The sequence below is a fragment of the Capra hircus genome (genome assembly GCF_001704415.2).
Source record: "Capra hircus breed San Clemente chromosome X unlocalized genomic scaffold, ASM170441v1, whole genome shotgun sequence".
Classification (NCBI taxonomy): domain Eukaryota; kingdom Metazoa; phylum Chordata; class Mammalia; order Artiodactyla; family Bovidae; genus Capra; species Capra hircus.
In genome coordinates, this window is record NW_017189517.1 from 28805438 (window position 1) to 28831695 (window position 26258).

The following is a 26258-nucleotide window of genomic DNA, read 5'->3' on the forward strand; positions in this document are numbered from 1 at the left end:
CAGGTCTCCCACATTGCAGGCAGACGCTTTACCTTCTGAGCCACCAGGAAAGCACACATATATTTAACTATAATATCCAATACTTTGGCCATCTGATGTGAAGAACTGACGCATTGGAAAAGACCCTAATGCTGGGAAAGATTGAAGGTAGGAGGAGAAGGGGATAACAGAGGATAAGATGGTTGGATGGCATCACCAACTCCATGGACCTGAGGTTGAGCAAGCTCCAGGAGTTGGTGATGGACAGGGAAGCCTGGCATGCTGCAGTCCATGGGGTCGCAAAGAGTGGTACATGGCTGAGTGACTGAACTGAACTGTATTATACATTTGAGACAGTAATTGACCTTCTTTATGTTTTGCATAATTCTTAAAGTTTGTTTGCATCTGTTAGGAACCAATCTCTTGAAAAGCATTCCAGATGTACACTGAGTAGCAGGGAGCCAATCATTTAGGATTAAACTTAGGGGGAAAAAAAAACTACCAAAGATCAATTATTCCCTGTAAGAAACAAGGTATTAGCACTATCAATTGTGCCTTTCAGAAGAAAAATAATAGTATTTGTATGCTTTCCTTTCGTCTTTTCTGCCTACATTTTATCCTATATATGACTGTTAAATCAATTTTCTCCAAACTATTTTTCTTGGTAATATTCCATTTCTCCCAAACTTAAAATCCTTTTGTCTGTGACATAAAATCCAAAAGTTTTCATCTTGACATTTCTGGCTATCAAAAATCTGGTACATAATTGAGTTTTTAATTGCTCTTCCAATTTGCTCTACCTTTAAGTCTAAAGTCTCTGCTCATAACTATGAAGCTTTCTCCTTTGCTTTCATGGTTTGGGTTGTGTTTTTTCCTAGACCTGAAACTCCCTCCATTCTTTTTTATGCCTACAAATTACACATTCTACCTGGTTCATGAATTTCTCTTGACAGATGCCATCCATACTGATCTGTCTTCTGAATTCTGATAACTTAACTGACTGTAAATTTGTCACTTGGACTTAGGCTATTATCAACTGCTATGTTTGTGTGTATATATACATATATATATAGGACTTCCCTGGTGGCTCAGAGGTTAAAGCATCTGCCTCCAATGCGGGAGACCCGGGTTTGATTCCTGGGTCAGGAAGATCCTCTGGAGAAAGAAATGCCAACCCACTCCAGTACTCTTATCTGGAAAACCTCATGGACAGAGGAGCATGGTAGGCTACAGTCCATGGGGTCACAAAGAGTCAAACACTACTGAGTGACTTCACTTCACTTTATACATATACATATATATACACACACACACACATATATAGTGTGTGTGTGTGCATGCAGTCTATCTTGAAAGGGAAAAGTGAAAATGTTAGTTGCTCAGTCGTGTCTGATTTTGTGATCCAGTGGACTGTAGCCTGCCAGTCTCCTTTGTCCATGGAGTTTTCCAGGCAAGAATACTGGGGTGGATAGCCATTCCCTTCTCTAGAGGATCTTCCCAATTTAGGAACAGAACGTGAGTGGTGAAGCTACAAAGTAACATGACTGACAAAAAATGTAGCACACTTTGTTCATCCAGATTAATGTCTCCCATTCAAAGAATCTACCTGTGAGAAATTAAATACTTAATGCAATACAGTCATTGTTCAGAACATCATAAACACCTCTCTTTGGGATTTTTTTCTGTTTATTTTGCAGTGATGAGCCTTAGAGTTGGTGATGAACAGGGAGGCCTGGCGTGCTGCAATTCATGGGGTTGCAAAGAGTCGGACACGACTGAGCGACTGAACTGAACTGAAGCCTTTATCCTTTGAGTACTGATTCAGTTTTTGAAACAGTAAAGTTGTGATTTGAGCCAGTGAATAGTTGAGTGATATAGCTTGTAATAAAAATATATTTATTCTTACTTCTGTCTCATTTTATAGAGTGACTATTAAATGATAAAACAACGTATTCTTTTCATACACTTCTAATGATGAATCTGGAATGCATATGCAAGATTTCTTCAAAATATTTTGAGTCTAGGAGTAAGGATAAAATTTTTAAAAGAATTAAACCTCTGAAAGGATTAACACTTATTTGGAAGACTACATTTTGGCAGCTTAAAAATCCTTCTCATTTCTGAAAAAAAAACAAATAACCAAATAAATAATGAATAAATAGAAATATTTTACCGTTCAACACAGGCAGAAAGTCTGGAGCAATGGTTAGAGGCAGGGGCATCATGACCCCCAACCACATATAAGAATCCATTGTATGTTGCAACTCCTACACCTCCACGTCTTTTGGACATTGGAGCACACAGACTCCACCTGTTAGTGTGTGGGTCAAAATATTCCATAGATTTGAGGCAGGAACTTCCATCACGTCCACCAATAGCATATAGCCTAGAATAAAGACAGAAGTATGTGTATATGTGTATATATTTGTGCATAGAATGCAAGTGAAAATACACTGCACACAGCATTGGACTTTGTATTCTACTCCCTCAGGATTTTATAGCGAAAGGCCTGAATTTGTGAAGGCATTTGTTAAAGTCTACCTTACCCTAAACCTACCTACTTTTGAAAGTTTCTTTGATATAATAGATTAAAGGTTTATATGGGAAATGAACTACAAAGAAAGGAAAGAGATAAAAGCATTGGTAGTATTTGTCTACTAAACCACAATAAAGCTGAACATTTTTAAAGATGGTAAGATCTTTCCAAAACTCAAATCCAGGAACCTTACAATTTTAGCTAGGTTTAATTGCCTAGCATTAGACTCTCTATTGCTTTATTGAACTACTTTATTTAGTGTAAGAAACATTTGTAACTAAGAAGATATTAATTTAACAAATAACTAACGGAATAAGATAAAACCTAAAAAACAGATTTTTTTCCTAGGAAGATGTATTATCTATAACATTTCTCTCATAAGTTTTAAAATGCCAATTTTTTGTATGTATTTATTTTTTAATATAAATTTATTTATTTTAATTGGAGGCTAAATACTTTACAATATTGTATTGGTTTTGCCATACATCAACATGAATCCGCCACAGGTGGATTAGCAGTGTTTTTAATTTGTTATTGTTGTTCAACTCTTTCGTGGCCTACTCTTTGTGACTCTACGGACTGTAGCACAGCAGGCTTCCCTGTCCTTCACTATCTCCTGTAGTCCACTCAAACTCATGTCCATTGAGTCACTGATGCCATCCAACCATCTCCTCCTCTGTCATCCCCTTCTCCTCCTGCCTTCAATCTTTCCCAGGATCAGGGTCTTTTCCAGTGAGTTGGCTCTTCACATCAGGTGGCCAAAGTATTAGAGTTTCAGCTTCAGCATCAGTCCTTCCAATGAGTATACAGGGTTGATTTCTTTGAGGCTCGGTTGGATCTCCTTGATGTCCAAGGGACTCTCTTCTTCAGCCCCACAGTTCAAAAGCATCAATTCTTTGGCACTCAGCCTTTTTTATGCACCAACTCTCACAACCGTATATGATTACTGGAAAAACCATAGCTTTGACTATACAGGTCTTTGTCAGCAAAATGTCTCTGTTTTTTAATATGCTGTCTAGTTGTGTCATAGCTTTCCTTGCAAGGAGCAAGTTTCTTTTAATTTCATGGCTGCAGTCACCATCCATAGTGACTTTGGAGCCCCCCAAAATGAAGTTTGTCACTGTTTCCATTTTTTTCCTCACCTATTAGCCATGAAGTGATGGGATCAGATGCCATAATCTTCATTCTTTAAATGCTGAGTTTTAAGCCAGCTTTTTCACTCTCCTCTTTCACTTTCATCAACAGGCCCTTTAGTTCCTGCTTGCTTTCTGCCATTAGAGTGCTATCATCTGCACATCTGAGGTTGTTGATATTTCTCCCAGCAATATTGATTCCAGCTTGTGATTCATCCAGCCCAGCATTTTGCATGACATACTCTGTATAGAGGGGCCTTTCCTGATAGCTCAGCTGGTAAGAATCATTCTGCAATGCAGGAGACCCACTCCAGTAGAATTGCCTGGAGAATTCTATGGACAGAGGAGTCTGGCAGGCTACAGTCCATGGGGTCACAGTCGAACGACTTTCACTTCACTCTGCATAGAAGTCAAATAAGCAGGGTGACAATATACAGCCTTGACATACTCCTTTCTCAATTTTGAACCAGCCCATTGTTCCATGTCTGTTCTAACTGTTGCTTCTTGACTTGCATACAGGTTTCTCAGGAGGCAGGTAAGGTGGTCTGGTATTCTTATCTCTTTAAGAATTGTCTACATTTTGTTGTGATCCACACAGTCAAAGGCTTTTGTGTAGCCAATGAAGCAGAAATAGATGTTTTTCTGACATTATTTTTAGTCTAATTTAAAGCTAATTCCAATCAATAGAGAAGATCAACATTTATTAAACTATATGCCTTCATATAGTTTACTGCCCTTCATGCTCAGTTGTGAACAATAGCAAGTTAGCAAGACAAAATTAAATTCTTTAAATTCAATTATTTCAACCTCTTCTGTAACAGGTAGGAGATCACTACCGAGTCACTGGATATCATTCAGGTTAGGCTAGAGATAATCAGATTTAGGAGTATTTTAAACCCTAAAACACTGTAAGTCTGGGTTTTCTGTTAACCACAGACACTTCCTACTTATGCTGCTGCTGCTAAGTCTCTTCAGTCATCTCCGTCTCTGTGCAACCCCATAGACGGCAGCCCACCAGGCTCCACCATCCCTGGGATTCTCCAGGCAAGAACACTGGGGTGGGTTGCCATTTCTTTCTCCAATGCATGAAAGTGAAAAGTGAAAGTGAAGTCGCTCAGTCGTGTCTGACTCTTCACGACCCCATGGACTGCAGCCTACCAGGCTCCTCCACCAATGGGATTTTCCAGGCAAGAGTACTGGCGTGGGTTGCCTTTGCCTTCTCCACTTACTTTATGCACAAGGTGCTAAAAAACATCTGCATTGAAATTTCTATTGAATCCAGTTATATGATGAGATACTGACTTTATGAATAGTCAATACAGACACACAAGACTGTCATCCTGCTGTCTGAAATTTTCATCATTCAAGTTCCTCCTATATGCTTGTCATTATCTCCAAAGATCCCTTTTCAGAAAGGACACAATTACAAGTTACCTGCAAGAAGAATAATTCAAGCTTGTAGAAACCTCTAGTATTATCAAGTTTAAGGCAAGTAAGGCAAGTTTAAGGCAATTAAGGCAAGTTAATATATTATTTTCCTTCATAGGAAAGTGATCAGAAAGAAGAAAAGATTCAGAAAGATGGGACTAGCTATAATTCTAGAACACTTAGGAGAGTGAGTTATAAAGAGAAAAAAAGACTTGGCATATTACAAAAACAGACTGAAGTTTTGATAAGTCAAGAAAAAGTCATAACCAAAAAATGGTAGTTTCTTGAGGGTAAGATTGAAACTGCCTTGCTTACAAAAGTGCTTCTCAAATTTAATGTGTAATACAAGTTACTTGAGGATCTTCTTAAAATGTCTATTCTGATTCAAAAGGTCTGGGCTGGGGTTAAGATTCAACATTTCTAAATAGATCTCAGGTATTAATGTTACTGCTGGTCTTAGGATATTTAATTAGGTATTCATTTTAGATAAATATTTTCCATCATAATGAAGGGAGAGTTCCAACAAAGGCCTTTTACAATCCATTACTAGGATGTCCTAGTCACTGGGAATGCTTATTGGCAGGTGTATCACATCACTGAAGTGCTGTACTACAAGAAATGGGAGCAAAAGCATGCATGTTTGGCTCTACTCACTTATTGTTTAATGTGACTACACCAACTGTGCTTCTAGGAGTTGACATACTGGCCACATAATTCCACTGACGTCCCTCCGGGTCCCACCTTTCTACAGTATTTAGATAACTCCATCCATCGTGGCCACCAACAGCATACATTGGTCCTTCAAGTGTGGCTACACCTAAAGGAAAAAATAGCATGAGAGCTCACCTAGGTAGGGCATATATAGTAGATACTTCATTTTATAAGGAAGTGACTACTTAAAAACATGATTTTTATCTATTAATGGTTTTGTAAATAGCCATTTAATGAATAATTTGCCAATCTTGATTTGAAACTAAAACTAAATATGGTCTTTTAACCCTAGGAAATATCATGGAAGGGTATCATGGTAATAATGCTAAAGGCATAGAAAGTAGATGAACACACCATTTCTTGCAATTAACAGAAAAGGGAAGATGATTTTTCTCTGTCACAGTTTCAATCTCATTTTTCAAATATAAAAGATAGATGAGATATGATACTGAATCTTAGATAAAAACTAGAACTGTTGACTAAGTCTGATAGATCTTTCTAATCCCTTATTTTTATTAAGGGGATAAAAATGATTCCCATAGGACATCTCAGTAGACAGGGGTTTTTGAAGTTTAGTTAGAAATTTGTTCTATTCAGTTCAGTCGCTCAGTCGTGTCCAACTATTTGCAACCCCATGGACTGCAGCAAGCCAGGCCTCCCTGTCCATCACCAACTCCGGAGTTTACTCAAACTCATGTCCATTGAGTTGGTGATGACATCCAACTATCTCATCCTCTGTCGTCCCCTTCTCCACCCATCTTTAAATCTTTCCCAGAATCAGGGTCTTTTCAGATGTGTCAGTGGTTCAAATCAGGTGGCCAAGTATTGGAAGTTTCAGCTTCAGCATCAGTCCTTCAAATGAATATTCAGGATTGATTTCCTTTAGGATGGACTGGTTGGATCTCCATGCTGTCCAAGAGACTCTCAGGAGTCTTCTTCAATACCACAGTTCAAAAAGATCATTTATTCCATGCTCAGCTTTAATTATAGTCCAACTCTCATATCATACATGACTACTGGAAAACCCATAGCTTTGACTAGACATACATTTGTTGGCAAAGTAATGTTTCTGGTTTTTAATTCGCTGTCTAGGTTGGTCATAACTTTTCTTCCAAGAGCAAGCATCTTTACATTTCATGGCTGCAGTCACCATCTGTGGCAATTTTGGAAGTCTCCAAAATAAAGTCTGTCACTGTTTCCACTGTTTCCCCATCTATTTGCCATGAAGTGATGGGACCAGATGCCATGATCTTAGTTTCTTGAATACTGAGTTTTAAGCCAACTTTTTCACTCTCCTCTTTCACTTTGATCAAGAGGCTCTTTAGTTCTTCTTCACTTTCTGCCATAAGGGTGGTGTCAGCTGCATAGCTGACGTTATTGATATTTCTCCTGTAAATCTTGATTCCAGCTTGTGCTTCATACAGTTCAGCATTTCTCATGATGTACTCTGCATATAAGTTCAATAAGCAGGGTGACAATACACAACTTTGTCATACCCCTTTCCCAATTTGGAGTCAGTTTGTTGTCCATATCCAGTTCTAACTGTTGCTTCTTAACCTGCAAGTAGATTTCTTAGGAGGCAGGTCAGATGGTCTGCTATTCCTATCTCTTGAGGAATTTTCCATAGATTATTGTGATCCACACAAAGGCTCTGGCATAATCAATAAAGTGGAAGTAGATGTTTTTCTGGAACTCTTTTGCTTTTTCTATGATCCAGCAGATGTAACTTGATCTCTGATTCCTCTGCCTTTTCTAAATCCAGCTTGAACATCTGGAAGTTCATGGTTCATGTATTGTTGAAGCCTGGCTTGGAGAATTTTGAGCATTACTTTATTAGAGTGTGAGATGAGTGCAATTATGAGGTAGTTTGAGCATTCTTTGTTATTTCCTTTCTTTGGGATTGGAATGAAAACCAACTTTTCCAGTCCTGTGGCCACTGCTGGGTTTTCCAAATTTGCTGGCATATTGAGTGCAGCCATTTCACACCACTGTCTTTTAGGACTTGAAATAACTCAACTGGAATTCCATCACCTCCACTAGCTTTGTTTGTAGTGATGCTTCCTAAGGCTCCCTTGACTTCACATTCCAGAATGTCTGGCTCTAGGAGAGTGATCACACCACCATGATTATCTGGGTCATAAAGATCTTTTTTTTGTGTAGTTCTTCTGTGTATTCTTGGCACCTCTTCTTAATATCTTCTGCCCTTGTTAAGTCCATACCATTTCTGTCCTTTATTGAGTCCATCTTTGCATGAAACATCTACTTGGTATCTCTCACTTTCCTGAAGAGATCTCTAGTCTTTCCCATTATATTGTTTTCCTCTATTCCTTTGCATTGATTACCGAGGGAGGCTTTCTTATCTTTCCTTGCTCTTCTTTGCTACTCTGCATCCAAATAGGTATATCTTTCCTTTTCTCCTTTGCCTTTCCCATCTCTTCTTTTCATAGCTATTTGTAAGGCTTCCTCAGACAACCATGTTGCCTTTTTGCATTTCTCTTTCTTGGGGATTGTCTTTACTCCTGCCTCCTGTACAATGTCATGAACCTCTATCTTTTGTTCTTCAGGCACTCTATCAGATGTAATACCTTGAATACATTTGTCTCTTCCACTGTATAATCATAAGGGATTTGATTTAGGTCATGCCTGAATGGTCTAGTGGCTTTCCGTACTTTCTTCAGTTTAAGTCTGAATTTGGCAATAACGAGTTCATGATCTGAACCAGAGTATACCCCCAGTTTTGTTTTTGCTGACTGTATAGTGCTTCTCCATGTTTGGCTGCAAGAATATAATCAATCTGATTTTTTCTATTGGATTCTATGAATAACTCCTTTCTGTTTCTCATCTGCTCTGGGAATTCACGTTACTGGTTCCTCCTGCCACCTTCTTAACCATCTCAGCTTGCCATCCACACTACCTCTCCTATCTCTTTAGCAATAGCAATTAAGAGTTTTAAATTTTGCTTTGGTGTCTCTGTAAGATATGTTTTCTAAAAAATCACATATACAGAACTGAGCTGAATAATTACATAGTCTATCATTTGATATAATTTATCAGTTATATTGGGGCAAACAACACCCATCTTGAATATGTCACACTTTAGCTGTGTAAAATTTGGTTCTTTAAAAGCAATGCATTGAATTTGTAAATTGCTTTGGGTAGTATACTCATTTTCACTATATTGATTATTCCGATCCATGAACATGGTATATTTCTCCATCTATTAGTGTCCTCTTTGATTTCTTTCATCAGTGTTTTATAGTTTTCTATATATAGGTCTTTAGTTTCTTTAGGTAGATATATTCCTAAGTATTTTATTCTTTTCGTTGCAATGGTGAATGGAATTGTTTCCTTAATTTCTTTTTCTACTTTCTCATTATTCGTGTATAGGAATGCAAGGGATTTCTGTGTGTTGATTTTATATCCTGCAACTTTACTATATTCATTGATTAGCTCTAGTAATTTTCTGGTGGAGTCTAGGGTTTTCCATGTAGAGGATCATGTCATCTGCAAACAGTGAGAGTTTTACTTCTTCTTTTCCAATTTGGATTCCTTTGATTTCTTTTAGACATTTCTCCAAAGAAGACATACGGATGGCTAACAAACACATGAAAAGATGCTCAACATCACTCATTATTAGAGAAATGCAAATCAAAACCACAATGAGGTACCACTTCACACCAGTCAGAATGGCTGCGATCCAAAAATCTGCAAGCAATAAATGCTGGAGAGGGTGTGGAGAAAAGGGAACCCTCCTACACTGTTGGTGGGAATGCAAACTAGTACAGCCACTATGGAGAACAGTGTGGAGATTCCTTAAAAAATTGCAAATAGAACTACCTTATGACCCAGCAATCCCACTGCTGGGCATACACACCGAGGAAACCAGAATTGAAAGAGACACATGTACCCCAATGTTCATCGCAGCACTGTTTACAATAGCCAGGACATGGAAACAACCTAGATGTCCATCAGCAGATGAATGGATAAGAAAGCTGTGGTACATATACACAATGGAGTATTACTCAGCCGTTAAAAAGAATTCATTTGAATCAGTTCTGATGAGATGGGTGAAACTGGAGCCAATTATACAGAGTGAAGTAAGCCAGAAAGAAAAACACCAATACAGTATACTAACACATATATATGGAATTTAGGAAGTTGGCAATGACGACCCTGTATGCAAGACAGGAAAAAAGACACAGATGTGTATACCAGACTTTTGGACTCAGAGGGAGAGGGAGAGGGTGGGATGATTTGGGAGAATGGGAATTCTAACATGTATACTGTCATGTAAGAATTGAATCGCCAGTCCATGTCTGACGTAGGGTGCAGCTTGCTTGGGGCTGGTGCATGGGGATGACCCAGAGAGATGTTGTGGGGAGGGAGGTGGGAGGGGGGTTCATGTTTGGGAACGCATGTAAGAATTAAAGATTTTAAAATTTAAAAAAAATAAAAAATTAAAAAAAAAACAATAAAAGCAATGCAATAATTCTTTTCTTAAAAAACAAACTCTGTAGTATTGAAACATACAGAGTCTAGCACTAAGAAAAGTGGACCTTGACAAGCCATTAGGAGAATCAAAGTTCTTCACTGTTCAAGAAGTCTCTATTCCTTCTTAAGCTTCTTGGGAACCTCTGACTTAAGTATAAATTAAGGCTGCTCTCAAAGAAAGTGGTTTTTCTAAATAGCCCTGCCTTCAAACTGCATCCGAAGGCTTTTGCCTGAATACAGATTTGATTCTTTTTATTTTTTTTTTATTCTTTTTTTAATTTTTAATTTTTTTTTTAAATTTTAAAATCTTTAATTCTTACATGCGTTCCCAAACATGAACCCCCCTCCCACCTCCCTCCCCACAACATCTCTCTGGGTCATCCCCATGCACCAGCCCCAAGCAAGCTGCATCCTATGTCAGACATGGACTGGCGATTCAATTCTTACATGACAGTATACATGTTAGAATTCCCATTCTCCCAAATCATCCCACCCTCTCCCTCTCCCTCTGAGTCCAAAAGTCTGGTATACACATCTGTGTCTTTTTTCCTGTCTTGCATACAGGGTCGTCATTGCCATCTTCCTAAATTCCATATATATGTGTTAGTATACTGTATTGGTGTTTTTCTTTCTGGCTTACTTCACTCTGTATAATTGGCTCCAGTTTCACCCATCTCGTCAGAACTGATTCAAATGAATTCTTTTTAACGGCTGAGTAATACTCCATTGTGTATATGTACCACAGCTTTCTTATCCATTCATCTGCTGATGGACATCTAGGTTGTTTCCATGTCCTGGCTATTGTAAACAGTGCTGCGATGAACATTGGGGTACATGTGTCTCTTTCAATTCTGGTTTCCTCGGTGTGTATGCCCAGCAGTGGGATTGCTGGGTCATAAGGTAGTTCTATTTGCAATTTTTTAAGGAATCTCCACACTGTTCTCCATAGTGGCTGTACTAGTTTGCATTCCCACCAACAGTGTAGGAGGGTTCCCTTTTCTCCACACCCTCTCCAGCATTTATTGCTTGCAGATTTTTGGATCGCAGCCATTCTGACTGGTGTGAAGTGGTACCTCATTGTGGTTTTGATTTGCATTTCTCTAATAATGAGTGATGTTGAGCATCTTTTCATGTGTTTGTTAGCCATCCGTATGTCTTCTTTGGAGAAATGTCTACTTAGTTCTTTGGCCCATTTTTTGATTGGGTCGTTTATTTTTCTGGAATTGAGCTGCAGAAGTTGCTTGTATATTTTTGAGATTAGTTGTTTGTCAGTTGTTTCAGTTGCTATTATTTTCTCCCATTCAGAAGGCTGTCTTTTCACCTTGCTTATATTTTCCTTTGTTGTACAGAAGCTTTTAATTTTAATTAGATCCCATTTGTTTATTTTTGCTTTTATTTCCAGAATTCTGGGAGGTGGATCATAGAGGATCCTGCTGTGATTTATGTCGGAGAGTGTTTTGCCTATGTTCTCCTCTAGGAGTTTTATAGTTTCTGATCTTACATTTAGATCTTTAATCCATTTTGAGTTATTTTTGTGTATGGTGATAGAAAGTGATCTAGAAGTTTTGGCCACAGCAATCAGAGCAGAAAAAGAAATAAAAGGAATCCAAATTGGAAAAGAAGAAGTAAAACTCTCACTGTTTGCAGATGACATGATCCTCTACATGGAAAACCCTAAAGACTCCACCAGAAAATTACTAGAGCTAATCAATGAATATAGTAAAGTTGCAGGATATAAAATCAACACACAGAACACAGAAATCCCTTGCATTCCTATACACGAATAATGAGAAAGTAGAAAAAGAAATTAAGGAAACAATTCCATTCACCATTGCAACGAAAAGAATAAAATACTTAGGAATATATCTACCTAAAGAAACTAAAGACCTATATATAGAAAACTATAAAACACTGATGAAAGAAATCAAAGAGGACACTAATAGATGGAGAAATATACCATGTTCATGGATCGGAAGAATCAATATAGTGAAAATGAGTATACTACCCAAAGCAATTTACAAACTCAATGCAATCCCTGTCAAGCTACCAGCCACATTTTTCACAGAACTAGAACAAATAATTTCAAGATTTGTATGGAAACACAAAAAACCTCGAATAGCCAAAGCAATCTTGAGAAAGAAGAATGGAACTGGAGGAATCAACTTGCCTGACTTCAGGCTCTACTACAAAGCCACAGTCATCAAGACAGTATGGTACTGGCACAAAGACAGACATATAGATCAATGGAACAAAATAGAAAGCCCAGAGATAAATCCACACACATATGGACACCTTATCTTTGACAAAGGAGGCAAGAATATACAATGGAGTAAAGACAATCTCTTTAACAAGTGGTGCTGGGAAAACTGGTCAACCACTTGTAAAAGAATGAATACAGATTTGATTCTTATGGTAAGGGACACTAGTAACTAGAAACACTTTGTCTCTCTGTTAGCAAGTGTTCTTTTCTCTCAACTGACCTTAGAAGAAAACTTGTTGTAGTTGCATGCTCCTCAACAATGTATTCTTTCTAAAAGGTTTTATCCTTCCTGAAGCGGGACCCCTTTAAAATACCAGTGGAATGGAGGTACAGTTACAACAAGTATGACACCTGAAACAAGGAAAAAACTTTCACACGCTTTTACCATTTATTTAAGCTTTTCAGAATTTTCAGACGTTTTGAATATAAGAGTATGACTAAATTTCAATGATATGCACTTATTTAAGCTCTAGTAAATGTACAGTCTTTAGAAACTATAGAACATTAAGCTCTTACCTAAACCATGCCTGTGTGTTGACATGGGAGGCATCACTGTCCAGATTTTGCCAACTGGATTAAAACATTCCACAGTATTCAAAGTTTTTAAACCATCTCTTCCTCCCACAACATAGAGTTTGTTATCAATAACAGCAACTCCAAACTGAAGCCTACGCCCATTCATGGTGCCAATATGTAGCCAGCTGTTGTTCCGCAGGTCATATTTTTCAATTGTACTGGTACCTGTTAAAGGGATAGTAAACAATGCTAAAAACTACTTGTGCAAAATGTTTTCACCATTCATATTATATTTATGTATCTATATTTATAGTATAGACTCAGTGATTGCAGTTCAAATTAAAATAAGTAGTCCAGATAATTCTCCAACCTGTAAGACAAGGCAAGGATAATATTTCACCACTTCTGAATCCAAATGGAAAAGTGAGAATAAAATAGTTTATTTAATATATATGGTTTATATGTTTATAATGACTTCTTTGGCTATAATATGCTACTGTTAGTATTAACACAGGTTCCAGACACCACATTTTACAACAAAAACTGCTTTGGAATGTATTACTATTTACACATTCATTATGGTTTTACTTAACTATGAACATTCAATATACTAATTTATGCCCCTTTATTTTACTCAATTTGGTCTGTATGTGTGTGTTTATTTAAAACACAAATGACTAAAAGAACAGAAAAGAAAATTCCTTTTAAATGGGCTTTCAGTGTTAATTCACATGATTCACATAATAACATTTTTGTCCTTTATTGTGCCCATCTTTGCATGAAATGTTCCCTTGGTATCTCTAATTTTCTTGAAGAGATCTTCTTGAAACCTAGGCTGCACTGATTACTAAAATTATGAAGGTATTAATGATGAAGTAAGTAGGAAATTATACCAAGCTACATTAATCAATTGTATATAGAAGACTTACATTAAAATGATGTAGAAGTCTGCTTAAAGCCAAGTTATTTTTTCCAAATGCTAAACGAAATATAAAAGATGAATTTACTCTATATCTCTTATCTGCATCTATGAACATATATGACTGATAGTTTTGTATCTTTAATTCTGAAATGTTTTTAGCCCATTTTCCTACTAATCAAAATGTAGATCATCTAGCTGGCTTATTATGGCAACTCTGTATTTGATTGAAAAAGAGTTTTCCTTTCTTTAACTAATCTTTTTCTTTGGGACTCACTTCACAGTTTTTTCCGTGTTTATCAACTTTCTGCTCTAAAATGTTGCAAATATTGCTTCTTACTTCATTTCAAAGTTCCTATTCAGCTCTCACTTATGATCTATTCAAGGGTGAACAAAATCAACTAAACTTTGTGGTATTGTTTAGAACAATAGTTCCTGTAGTTGTGAATATATCTAATTTAGTTATTTCCTCCATCTATTTTCAAATGAACTTAAAAATCACTATGTTAGCTTTTATTTGTTCCCTGCTATACTGTCTCTCAGAATTCATTATTTTAGTAAGTGAAAATTTAGTGAATACCTGGCATGCACAAAAGCCTGAAGTTTAGCATTCAACCATTTAAAATTTGACTGTGTCATCATACTTACAACTTTTTGATGACTCTTTTAATATACACGGTAGGGGTTATAGTTAATTCCAGCCACTTGTGTGGTATCTATATTTAGCAACTAATTCCAAGTTAATTGTATGAGTCAAAAGGAAATTAAAGACTGAGGAAGTACTATATTTCCTAAATATCAAACGGTGAAAGTTCAACAAGTATCTTAAAAAGATAAATAAAACTACACATTGTAAGAAAAGGCATGCATATATAAAAATTTTTAAGAATGTAAATTGGTATGTTTTTAAATGCAATACTGATTTACATAGATAAATGCTATCACCTTAATATTTTTGCTTTATGTAGGTTTTTTTTCCCTTTTCTTTTATTTCCTTTTTTGCTCCTATGTGCTCACTCTCGTTTTTCAATTCTAAGACCCTCAAAGAGAGGAGTCAGTTTTGTTGTTGCTGCTCTTTCATCTAAAATAGTGGCAAGATAGCAACAAAGAACATAAAATTTGAGTAATAATTCCCTGTCCAGTAGTTCTATGATGCTTGCCCTTGGCATGGCTATCTAACCTTAACAGCCTTAGTTTCCTCATCTCTAAAATTAAGGTAATAAAAATCTATCTTGTAGCATTACCGTGAGGATTAGAAATGATGTTTGCAAAATGCCAATCAAGGATCAAGTATTCACAAATAATCGTATTTACTATTATTGTAGTTTTCTGTAACTTCCCATAAAGCTTTTTATATTTTCATATACTAGGTATTTCAAAAGTCTCAAAATGATGGCTTTACTTTTTTCCATATCAAACTGCGGTAGCAGAGTCAAGGGATTATAGGCTCACATTTCACTCATTTTTGTAAGCTATGAAGGAGTTGAAGATACATATTATTACCATCTTGTGTAATATATTCATTTGTGTAATGTTAATGTGAAAGACAAGAACCTGAAAAATAACAAAAATTGCAAATAAACACAAAAATCAAACAAATAAACATAAATTTTCGCATTTCTCACTCTGCTATTTGGACATTTTAAAAATCAAATATTATAGATAGCCATTTTTGCATTTTATACTTAGTACCCTTTTGATTTAATATCAAACAAGACACCTTTTAAATTCTGTGCCTGTTCTTTCTATTCAACAAAATGCAGTAACATATCAAGTTGCTAGACTTGAAATCTATTATAACATTTTAGTGTATTTGTTATTTTCTGAAGAACACTAGTTCTGTGAAGTTACTCTACATCTTTAGAAAATAATTGTAGTTGCAAACTCCTGTTATACAGATTTATTATTAATTGAGATATCTCCTATATGGTCTTCCAATTTCCAATTACACATACCAAAAGAAATGATTTTACAAAAGAATTGTTTTCAATAAGAATAGGGAAAAATTTCTGAAGCCATCATGTCTACCTTGAATACTTCTTAAAACATTTTTTCCCACAGTTCTGTCTCTTTACATTGATTTCTACCTATAGAACCATGTTGCCAAAACAATGTTGCCAAAACAAGTTTTCCAGAAGCATAGAACTTTGATTTTAGTATCATTCTCTATAAGGTGTCAAAACATTTCCATGTATGATTTGGCAAATTTTAAGTGAGTTGCCTTTAGTTCCTACACAGCCAATTCTTAATTACAAAATCCTTGCCTCATTGTTTTGGCAACATGGTTCTATAGGTAGAAATCAATGTAAAGAGACAGAACTGTGGGAAAAAATGTTTTAAGAAGTATTCAAGGTAGACATGATGGCTTCAGAAATTTTTCCCTATTCTTATTGAAAACAATTCTTTTGTAAAATCATTATTTTTATTCCAGAATTGAATTGTTGATCTTGTTATCAACACTTTAAGCTTATTTGTAAATGGTCTTTGGTCATCTATCAGGAAATTGACAGCAAGAAATTAGAAGTCATTCTCTTATTTCTGTCAAAAAACAAATTTGGAGGACCTCATCCCTTCCACTTATGATAAATCTGTAAGTTCTCCCTGAAAAGGTTGCAAAGCAAATACTCAAATTAAAAAAAAAAATGCTGCCATAAGACTCACAAAATACCTCAAATTGCCAACACAACCTTGTGGGAAAAAAAAAAAAAAGCAAACCTGGATGTATCACTGTCCCAGACTTCAGACTATACCACAAAGCTAAAGTGAGCAAAACAGCATGGAACTAGCACCAAAACACATACAAAGATCAATGTTACAGAATAGAAAGTATAGAAATAAGTCCCCACATACAGTCAATTAATCTATGACAAAGGAGGCAAGCATATACAATGGAGAAAAGATAGTCTTCAACAAGTGGTGCTGAGAAAACTAAACAGTTACATGCAAAATAATGAGATAAGAATATTCCTTCATACCATATACAAAAATAAAATCAAAATGGTTTAAAGACCTAAATGTAAGATCTGATACCATAAAACTCCTAGGAAAAAAAAGCAGAACACTACTTGACATAAATCACAGCAATATTTTTTGGTTCCATCTCCTAAGGCAATATAAATAAAAGCAAAAAATAAACAAGGGGCATCTAATTAAGCTTAATTAGAAAAATAATTAGGAAAAAATTAATTAGGAAAATACCCCCCCAAAAATGAAAAGGCATCCTATGGAATGGAAGAAAATGTTTGTAAATGATGTGAAATACAAGTGGTCAATATCCAAAATATGTAAATAGCTCATACAATTCAATATAAAAAAATTAAAAATGGGTAGAAGAACTGAATAGAAGTTTTTCTAAAGAAGACAGATAGCTAAATGGCAAATGAAAAGATGCTTAGCATTGCTAATTATTAAAGAAAGGCAATCAAAAACACAATGAGATATCACTTCACACCTATCAGTTGACTATCATCAAAAAGTTTCCAAATAACAAATGATGCAGAGGATGTGGATAAAAGGGAACCCTTGTACGCTATTGTTGGGAATATAAATTGGTATAACCACTATGGAAAATGGTATGAAGGTTCCTCAAAAACTAAAAATATAACTATCATATGATCCAGAAACCCACTATTGGGGTGTATATATCAAAAAACTAAAACACTAAATCAAAATTATATATGCATACAATGTTCACAGACCCATACACAATACTCAAGACATGGAAGCAACCCAAGTGTCATCAACAAACAAATGGATGAAAAAGATGCTATCAGTTCAGCTCAGTCACTCAGTTGTGTCTGACTTTTTGCGACCCCATGAATTGCAGGATGCCAGGCCTCCCTGTCCATCACCAACTCCCGGAGTTCACTCAAACTCACGTCCATCGAGTCCGTGATGCCATCCAGCCATCTCATCCTCTGCCGCCCCCTTCTCCTCCTGCCCCCCAATCCCTCCCAGCATCAAAGTCTTTTCCAATGAGTCAATTCTTCACATGAGGTGGCCAAAGTACTGGAGTTTCAGCTTTAGCATCATCCCTTCGAAAGAACACCCAGGACTGATCTCCTTTAGAATGGACTGGTTGGATCTCTTTGCAGTCCAAGGGACTCTCAAGAGTCTTCTCCAACACCACAGTTCAAAAGCATCAATTTTTCGGCCCTCAGCTTTCTTCACAGTCCAGCTCTCACATCTGTACATGACTACTGGAAAAACCATAGCCTTGACTAGACGGACCTTTGTTGGCAAAGTAATGTCTCTGCTTTTCAATATGCTATTTAGGTTGGCCATAACTTTTCTTCCAAGGAGTAAGCGTCTTTTAATTTCATGGCTGCAGTCACCATCTGCAGTGATTTTGGAGCCCCCCAAAATAAAGTCTGACAGTGTTTCCGCTATTTCCCCATCTATTTCCCATGAAGTGATGGGACCAGATGCCATGATCTTCGTTTTCTGAATGTTGAGCTTTAAGCCAACTTTTTCACTCTCCTCTTTCACTTTCATCAAGAGGATTTTTAGTTCCTCTTCACTTTCTGCCATAAGGGTGGTATCATCTGCATATCTGAGGTTATTGATATTTCTCCCGGCAATCTTGATTCTAGCTTGTGCTTCTTCCAGCCCAGCGTTTCTCATGATGTACTCTGCATAGAAGTTAAATAAGCATGGTGACAGTATACAGCCTTGACGTACTCCTTTTCCTATTTGGAAGCAGTCTGTTGGTCCATGTCCACTTCTAACTGTTGCTTCCTGACCTGCGTATAGGTTTCTCAAGAGGCAGGTCAGGTGGTCTGGTATTCCCATCTCTTTCAGAATTTTCCACAGTTTATGGTGATCCACACAGTCAAAGGCTTTGGCATAGTCAATAAAGCAGAAATAGATGTTTTTCTGGAACTCTCTTGCTTTTTCCATGATCCAATGGATGTTGGCAATTTGATCTCTGGTTCCTCTGCCTTTTCTAAAACCAGCTTGAACATCTGGAACTTCGTAGTTCACGTACTGCTGAAACCTGGCTTGGAGAATTTTGAGTATTACTTTACTGGTGTGTGAGATGAGTGCAGTTGTGCGGTAGTTTGAGCATTCTTTGGCATATTTCTTAGTATGTGTCACACACACACACACACACAGTGAAATATTATTCTGACAAAAAAGAGGGAAATTCTGCCACTTACAGTAACATTGATGGGCCTAGACAATATTATGCTTTTGAAGTAAGTCAGACAAATATAAATCTCTACATGATATCACTTATATGTGAAATCCCCCTAAAAATCGACACAAATGAATGTATATTGAATACAGATAGAGATACGCACATATATTATAGAAAACAAAACTGTGGTTACTAAAAATGAGAGGAAAGGAGGGAAGGACAAATTAGGGGTATGGGATTAACAGATACAACCTACTGTTAATAAAATGGACAAGTAGTAAGGATACATTTTATAGCACAGGGGATCACAGCCATTATCTTGTAATAACTTAGAGTATCGTCTAAAAAAATACTGAATCACCATGCTGTACATCTGAAACTAGTATAGTATTATAAGTCTACACTTCAATATAAAGAAATTAATTTTATCATAGAAAAATAAATTTCTGTCATAAGAGAAAAAGTACCTATTAACAGTTAAGGAAACTCTAATGAAAGGCTTATATCCCATAAGGCAATAGTAAAAAAAAAAGGTATCAGAAAATTTATATTACTTTATTTATAAAAATTAGCTTTAGATGCACACATTTCAATATGGCTTTAATACTGCCCTCACAATTTAGAGGGTGTTAAGAGTAATTAATTTGCTTCTGTTACCTTTCATAGCATCCATGCCTCCTACAGCATAAAGGGCTCCCACAGTTGATTTTCTAGGCCTTGTCCTAGGACTTTGCATCATGGGTCTTCTCTCAGGTAAGAGATGATACTTCATAGCTTCCATCAGGAGTTTCTGACATTCAAGATCACCAGTAAACATGGAGCTGTTTTCAAGATCTGCCAGTACCTGAAAAGTAATTGATGCATGGTATATGAAGTAAAGAGCAGATCATTAGAAGTAACATTTTCATTTATATAATTTTGCAGGAAACTCAAGCTAATTCTAATGTATGTGTTATTATTTAATATTTTAAGTTACTTAAGTAAGATATTTTATGACTAGAAGCCTCATGGTAGCATCTAATTTATTAATGAAAATTTATTTGACATACCATTCCTCATTTGAATATGTATTTTGCATACAATCTTCAGGAGTAAAAGTGAAAAAGCACTCATAAAATGTGTTACTGAAAGTGAAGTAAATGGCTGTGTCTGCACAAAGCAAGCATCTCCTGTCCTACTGCATGTAGCTAGAGAAACAATCAAATTTGTGGTTGATTTAAGGGAAGTAGAGCAAACATGACCAATTAAAGTAATATTACCATGGGGGCTGCATCTTTATCATCAAATCAAAGCACAAAGCAGGTGTTTTTTATCTATAGATGTACATGTATACACAGGTGAAGTACATGTATTAGTAATTAGGTGATTCATTGTCAGTAGTATATGACATCAATCTTTTCTAACCAAAGTTGCCTGACAGATAATATGACCCCAATTGAATGAAATAAAATCTAGGTAAAGTATTCTTCCTGAGACTAGTTGAGGAGAAGTTACGAGCCTTTTTAGAATTTTTCCAAGGGTCATTTAGATTGATTCTTAGAAGTTTGGAGTCCACATCATCTATCATAGGACATTGTCAGGAACAGCAATCAGGTTGTTGGAAGGGAGGTACTAATCTTACCCCATAAAACTTCCCTGAAGTTTCCTGTGCTGCACTGGTTAACCTAAGCTCTGTTCTCACCCCACTTGTTATCTCTGATGGTTTTGACTTGGCTGGTGAGATTCCAGGTACCTCCTTTATGAAGTATAAAATTAAGGGCTTCTGAACCTGTATACCAGTGCACCTCAAATTTTTAAGAGTCATCTGAAAAGCTTGCTAAAATACAGATTCCTTGGCTTCAGCTGCATAAATTGTTTCAGTAGGTTTGCGGTGGGGGCCTGAGAAGCTGAGTTTCAAACAAGCTTCCAGTCTTAAGAGTAAATATATACTGGGAGTTCCAAAGATGGCAGAGAATAAAGACTCTGAACTCATCTCTTCTCCTGGGCACATGAAAATTACAACTATTTCCAGGATAACTATTGATTTTAAAAAAGACCAGAACCCACCAGAAAAGATCATTTACAACTAAAGATGTAAAGACGGAACCACAAGTTAGGTAGGAGAGATAGAATCTTGGTACAGTCAAGACCCAGAATCCTAGGGTGGGTGACCCACAAACAGGAGAATAATTACAACCCCTCAAAAGAGTGAGGATTCTAAGCCCCACACTGGGCTCCCTAGTCCAGGTGTCCTGTACCAGGAAGACTCCAGACTATTTAGCTTTGAAGGTCAGCAAGGTTTATATTCAGGAGTCTCAGAGGGCTGTGGGAAATAGTGACTCTATACTTACAGGGAACACACAAAATTTCACATGGTTTGGGATCCAGGGAAAAAACAGGAACTTGAAAGGAGACAGGGTAAGAGCTACCAGCTGATTTTAAGAGTTACCAGGAAAGGCAATAGATAGCTCACCTTAGAATCAGACATGGGCAGCAACCATTGTGAGAGTTCATTCTACCATGTGGACATTGGTCCTAGCAAGGGCCATTTTGGAAACTTCCCTTTAGCTTGATAGCAGCCAGACTTGCCCCTATCCAATAGACTACAGGCACTAATCCTGGGATGCCTCAGGTGAAACAACTAACTGAGAAGAGACATAAGCCTACTCACCCGAAGATGTGGTGTATACACACACACACTGGAATACTACTCAGCCATTAAAAAAATTCCCATTTGCAATAACATGGATGGTCCTGGAGTGTGTTATGCTCAGTTTATATATATATAAAATCTGCCATACACTTGAAACTAACATAGCACTGTTATGTATTTCAATAAAAGTTGATTACTGACTATAATGATGCTCTAGTGCATCTGAAACTCTTTAATATGGTTTCAATCATAGCAGTTAATTGCTCATGTTAGTAGGTTTTATTCAGAATCTAACTCCTTCCTAGAGTCTCCTCTGGGATGTTACTGTAATAATTACTATCACCTTTCCTAGAAGGTGGTAGGAAAAGAAAAAGAGTTAGCTTTAGTCATTTCCCCTGCTTGTTACAAGTGCTGTTTGGTGAGAGAAAACTGAAACTAACGAGTATGCTAAAGTTTGGAGATTATTTGTAGGTCTTTTATTAAACTTTCTTTCCCCTCTCTCTTATCATTATTAATATCGCTAACTGAAGGCTGTATCTGTCCTTTTGTGAAACAAATCCTGTACTAGAAATTCCATATAAAACAGATAAATGAAGTCGCTCAGTCGTGTCTGACTCTTTACGACCCCATGGACTGTAGCCTACCAGGCTCCTCTGTCCATGGGATTTTCCAGGCAATAGTACTGGAGTGGATTGCAATTTCCTTCTCCAGCGGATCTTCCTGACCCAGGGATCGAACCCGGGTCTCCCACATTGTAGACAGACGCTTTACTGTCTGAGCCACCAGGGAAGTAAGGAATAGATTAACGTCCAGTTGTCATTTAGAATTATAATTTCCATTACCTGAGTAAGTTTCCATACCTGTGGTGGAAGTAACGGCAATCTGATGTAAGAAAGCAGCATTGCTAGGTCTTGTTGCCTAGCCTGCACATCATGCCCCACCCACAGCATCAGAGCATGGAAAATGGTTTCTTCATCAGGCACATTAATGTCATCACTGCACAAAAGTTTTGAAATCTCATTAGCTGGAAGGAGGAGGAATTCTTGGTTCTGTATTACCTCGATGAAGTGTTCCTAGAAAAGAGAGATCTACTGAAATTTTGTGCTTTAACTTCTTAACAAAATAAGTTTATCAAAGCATTTCACTTTGTTAAACTTCAGAAAAAGTCAGAGAGATAGATATATGCATTTATAAAAAATAGATGCTATTGCTGCCCATGAGAGGGGGGTCGGATGTGTCCTCTGAAGCTGAGGAATCAAAGAAGGCCTGGGAGAGGCTGTCCATTTGAGGGGGCAACATACTGAATTATTTCACGAAGAAAAAAAGAGGTCAATTAAAAACTCCTTCTTGTGAAAAAACACGATCTATTAATCAAGGCAAAGGTATATTTTATAATGAATAAAGATCTACAAGTTAAGGTTTATCTGGAAGTGACTCATGGAGTTGTTTGTTGAGGGATAGATAGTGGGGCTATCTTTCAATTTTTATATATTTTACCTTAATTCTCCCTTCTGTCATTTGTGCTGTATTTCTGTCAAGTATCAAATCTCAGGCAGTTATGTTTCAACTTTTAAAATCAAAACATTATTATGTTTTTTCTATTTATAATATTATATATATTTATTTGACAACACAATTATCATTTCAAATATTTTTCATAGTGATGATCTTAAGTTTAAATTCAGTAAAATATACTTTTGAAATTGATATAAAGGAATATTCTTATCTCATTATTTTGCATTTAGCTGTTTAGTTGGTAACTTATATTGCCTAGTACACTGATATTTTAGAAGCAGCTTAAGACAGCCTCTTTATAACTGGGGGATCTGGATAAACCAGATAACTCTTTCATCTCCATTCTGAGTTTAGTCATTGTGGGAGGTGAGACTTCTGCCAATGAACCACTCATCCCCTTGAGTTTATTCATTGTGAAACTCAGTTAACCTAATAACAAAATTCTTCATACACCAATCATCAAGCTTGATAGTCCCATCAGGAGGCTCTAAGACCATAAATTCCAAGTTGACTTGCCTTTTTTGACAAAGAGCCTCCTTGTGACTAAGGCAAGCACCAGGGGGAGAACTGTTGAATTTACTATAGCAGATGTTTCTTGTTGAAAACCCTCTCACCTATAGCAAAGTGGTGAAGTTAGTACTAAAACTAATAATTCATTACACTTGAACAGCATTTCACACTTTAAAAATTTCTTTTATAAACATTAAGTCACACCAATGCAATCTTGCGGAAAGTGTAATTAAACAGGCTGTGAATTGGTTTGATCTCCTGCACAGTAAATGGCTAAGCGTGGACTCACATCTATGCCTTCAGGTCTACTTCATTTTATTTGATACTGCAACTGACTTTCATAAATGACATAATTTTTATGAAAGGGTTAAGAAAAAGATAAAACACTCCAAAACTTATGGCTACCTATTATTGATAGTGTATGTAAACTTTGAAGCTGTATAACTGTTATGCATGATCCCATATCTCATTCTCCTATTTACTGTCCGATGAAAGAAAATAAAAATAGAGAGAGGAAAAAAAGCAGAAGATTAGCCTAGTGTGTAAAACCTTAATGGCTAATTAAATTATATACATATGGCACTGAAATATCCAGTACTATAAAACAGATACTTAGTCAAGCTTAAAGATTAATTTTAAATTGATTTATTTTACTCCTAATTTCAAGGTAAATGCTTTCTTCTAATCACCTTCCCAAGTGTCTTTTGTGTGTGTGCCCTTGATTTGGTATTCATCTTTTAAAATCCACAATTACGTTGTGTTAAATAATATTAAATGAATATAGCCTATTTCCTGAATGTTTCATCAATGCAGACTACTATTTATATGACTGTGATAGTCAATTTTATGTGTCGACTTGACTCAGCCCTGGAGTCTTCTGGCCAAACATTATTCTAGGTGTGTCTGTGAAGATATTTCTGGATGAGGCCCACTCACATTAGATAAGACAATCTGTTTATTCAGTCTGTGGTTCAAATGACTAAATTCTTAGAGATCAACATTATTCTTAGACATTAAAGTTATTTGCATTTTATTCTATCAATACAGTATTATTAAAGCATTATTATAGCATGAGCTTGGCATATTTTACCAAATTTATAATAGATACTAAAATAACTAAAGAGAGCTTAAAGGAGACAACATTGTTGCATTTTTATGTACATCCTGCTTTAGCATTCAGTTTCAGTCACATAATAGGAAAAGGAAGACAAGTCCATTTTGAGCAACAAAAATAATTCAAGCTGTTTATCAGAATGTGTTTTGTCAGCAAGAGTAAGATACCAGACAGGAAACTGTTAATACATAGTTCAAGAATTTAAGTAATTTAACAGGAAGTTTTCATGTTTGGCTTTTGTAGTAGGATTAACCTTTGAACTGCTGTTCTATAATTTATATGGCATCTCTATTTAGGACATATGAATATAAATAGCATAATTAAATAACATGTTAAAATGTCAATCCATTATAATATGGTATCATTTCAGGAACATGTTTAAAACTTCAAATATTGAAAAATGACCAAGGGTGGGACAGAGGTGAAGTTTTACCAGAACGCTTTTAGAGAATCTAAATATTGCAAGTTTGAAAATTTTGAGGTCTATATAAAACTCTAGAAATACTTTTTAATTATATATATCTCAATTATGGGATTGTAATATTAATTTTATTGTTGCTTTTAGTTGTGATTCTTTATTGTTCACTTTTATGTACTAGTCTTTTATTTTTGAATCTTAAATAAATGTAGCTATTTTCTTAGCTTGAGATTTTATCTTTTAATTTGATTTAGCATGAATGGTAAGGATTTATCTAATATCCTCTGTCTACTTGTCTCCCTACAGATAATCTATATTTCATGTCACTGTCACTTGACTGAATAAAGGTAGTCTTATCCAATGCAACTTTTATAGAATTAACACTAAACATGTTGATTTAGTTTATTGTAACTACTAGTAGAATTGAGAGGGACTTTAAGTTAATTAAGGAATTGAACTGTGAATTGTTTTAAACCAAAATACATATTTTAATTGGAAAATAAAAAGTCCATTCAATAGAATGGTCTGACTTACTAATTTTGACAGTTCTTAAGCTCCTCCAGTTAACACTGAGCCATTAATATTTCCTTTTTATATACTGAATGATATCTACATTTCATTAGAAACAATAATTTGTACAACTTTATGAAATTCTAATAATATAAAAACATCAGGGAAATTATTAATCTTATTACTGTGGATTCTACTTGAAATATATACTTGTCCAGTTTAATTACTGCTAATATTTTCACTTCTCAAAGTTCTGAGGTTTAATTAAATCTTTTTAGCTTAAAAAATGTGAAATTTGTTTGTATACAGATCAACCAGACCAATATTTTTAGCTAATATTTACTATGTGTAAGTAATTTGAAAATTATATAAATCTATAATGCTTTTTAATGTTATCCCAACATTATAATCTTTACCTTGGAATGGTTCTAAACACACATATCAGT

The 26258-nt window shown here is 36.0% G+C and overlaps 1 protein-coding gene across 1 annotated transcript in view; it reads right to left on the minus strand.

Annotated features, from left to right (window-relative positions):
• The window catches only part of KLHL4 (kelch like family member 4), a 144966-nt gene that overhangs the window by 26549 nt on the left and 92159 nt on the right, over window positions 1-26258 (minus strand). Inside the window, exons 5-9 of the mRNA XM_018044283.1 lie at window positions 22606-22818; window positions 19771-19957; window positions 13055-13279; window positions 5731-5893; window positions 2153-2365 (exon numbers count right to left, since the gene is read on the minus strand). Of these exons, the coding sequence (XP_017899772.1) occupies window positions 2153-2365; window positions 5731-5893; window positions 13055-13279; window positions 19771-19957; window positions 22606-22818 (1001 nt within the window). The remainder of the gene's footprint in view (window positions 1-2152; window positions 2366-5730; window positions 5894-13054; window positions 13280-19770; window positions 19958-22605; window positions 22819-26258) is intronic.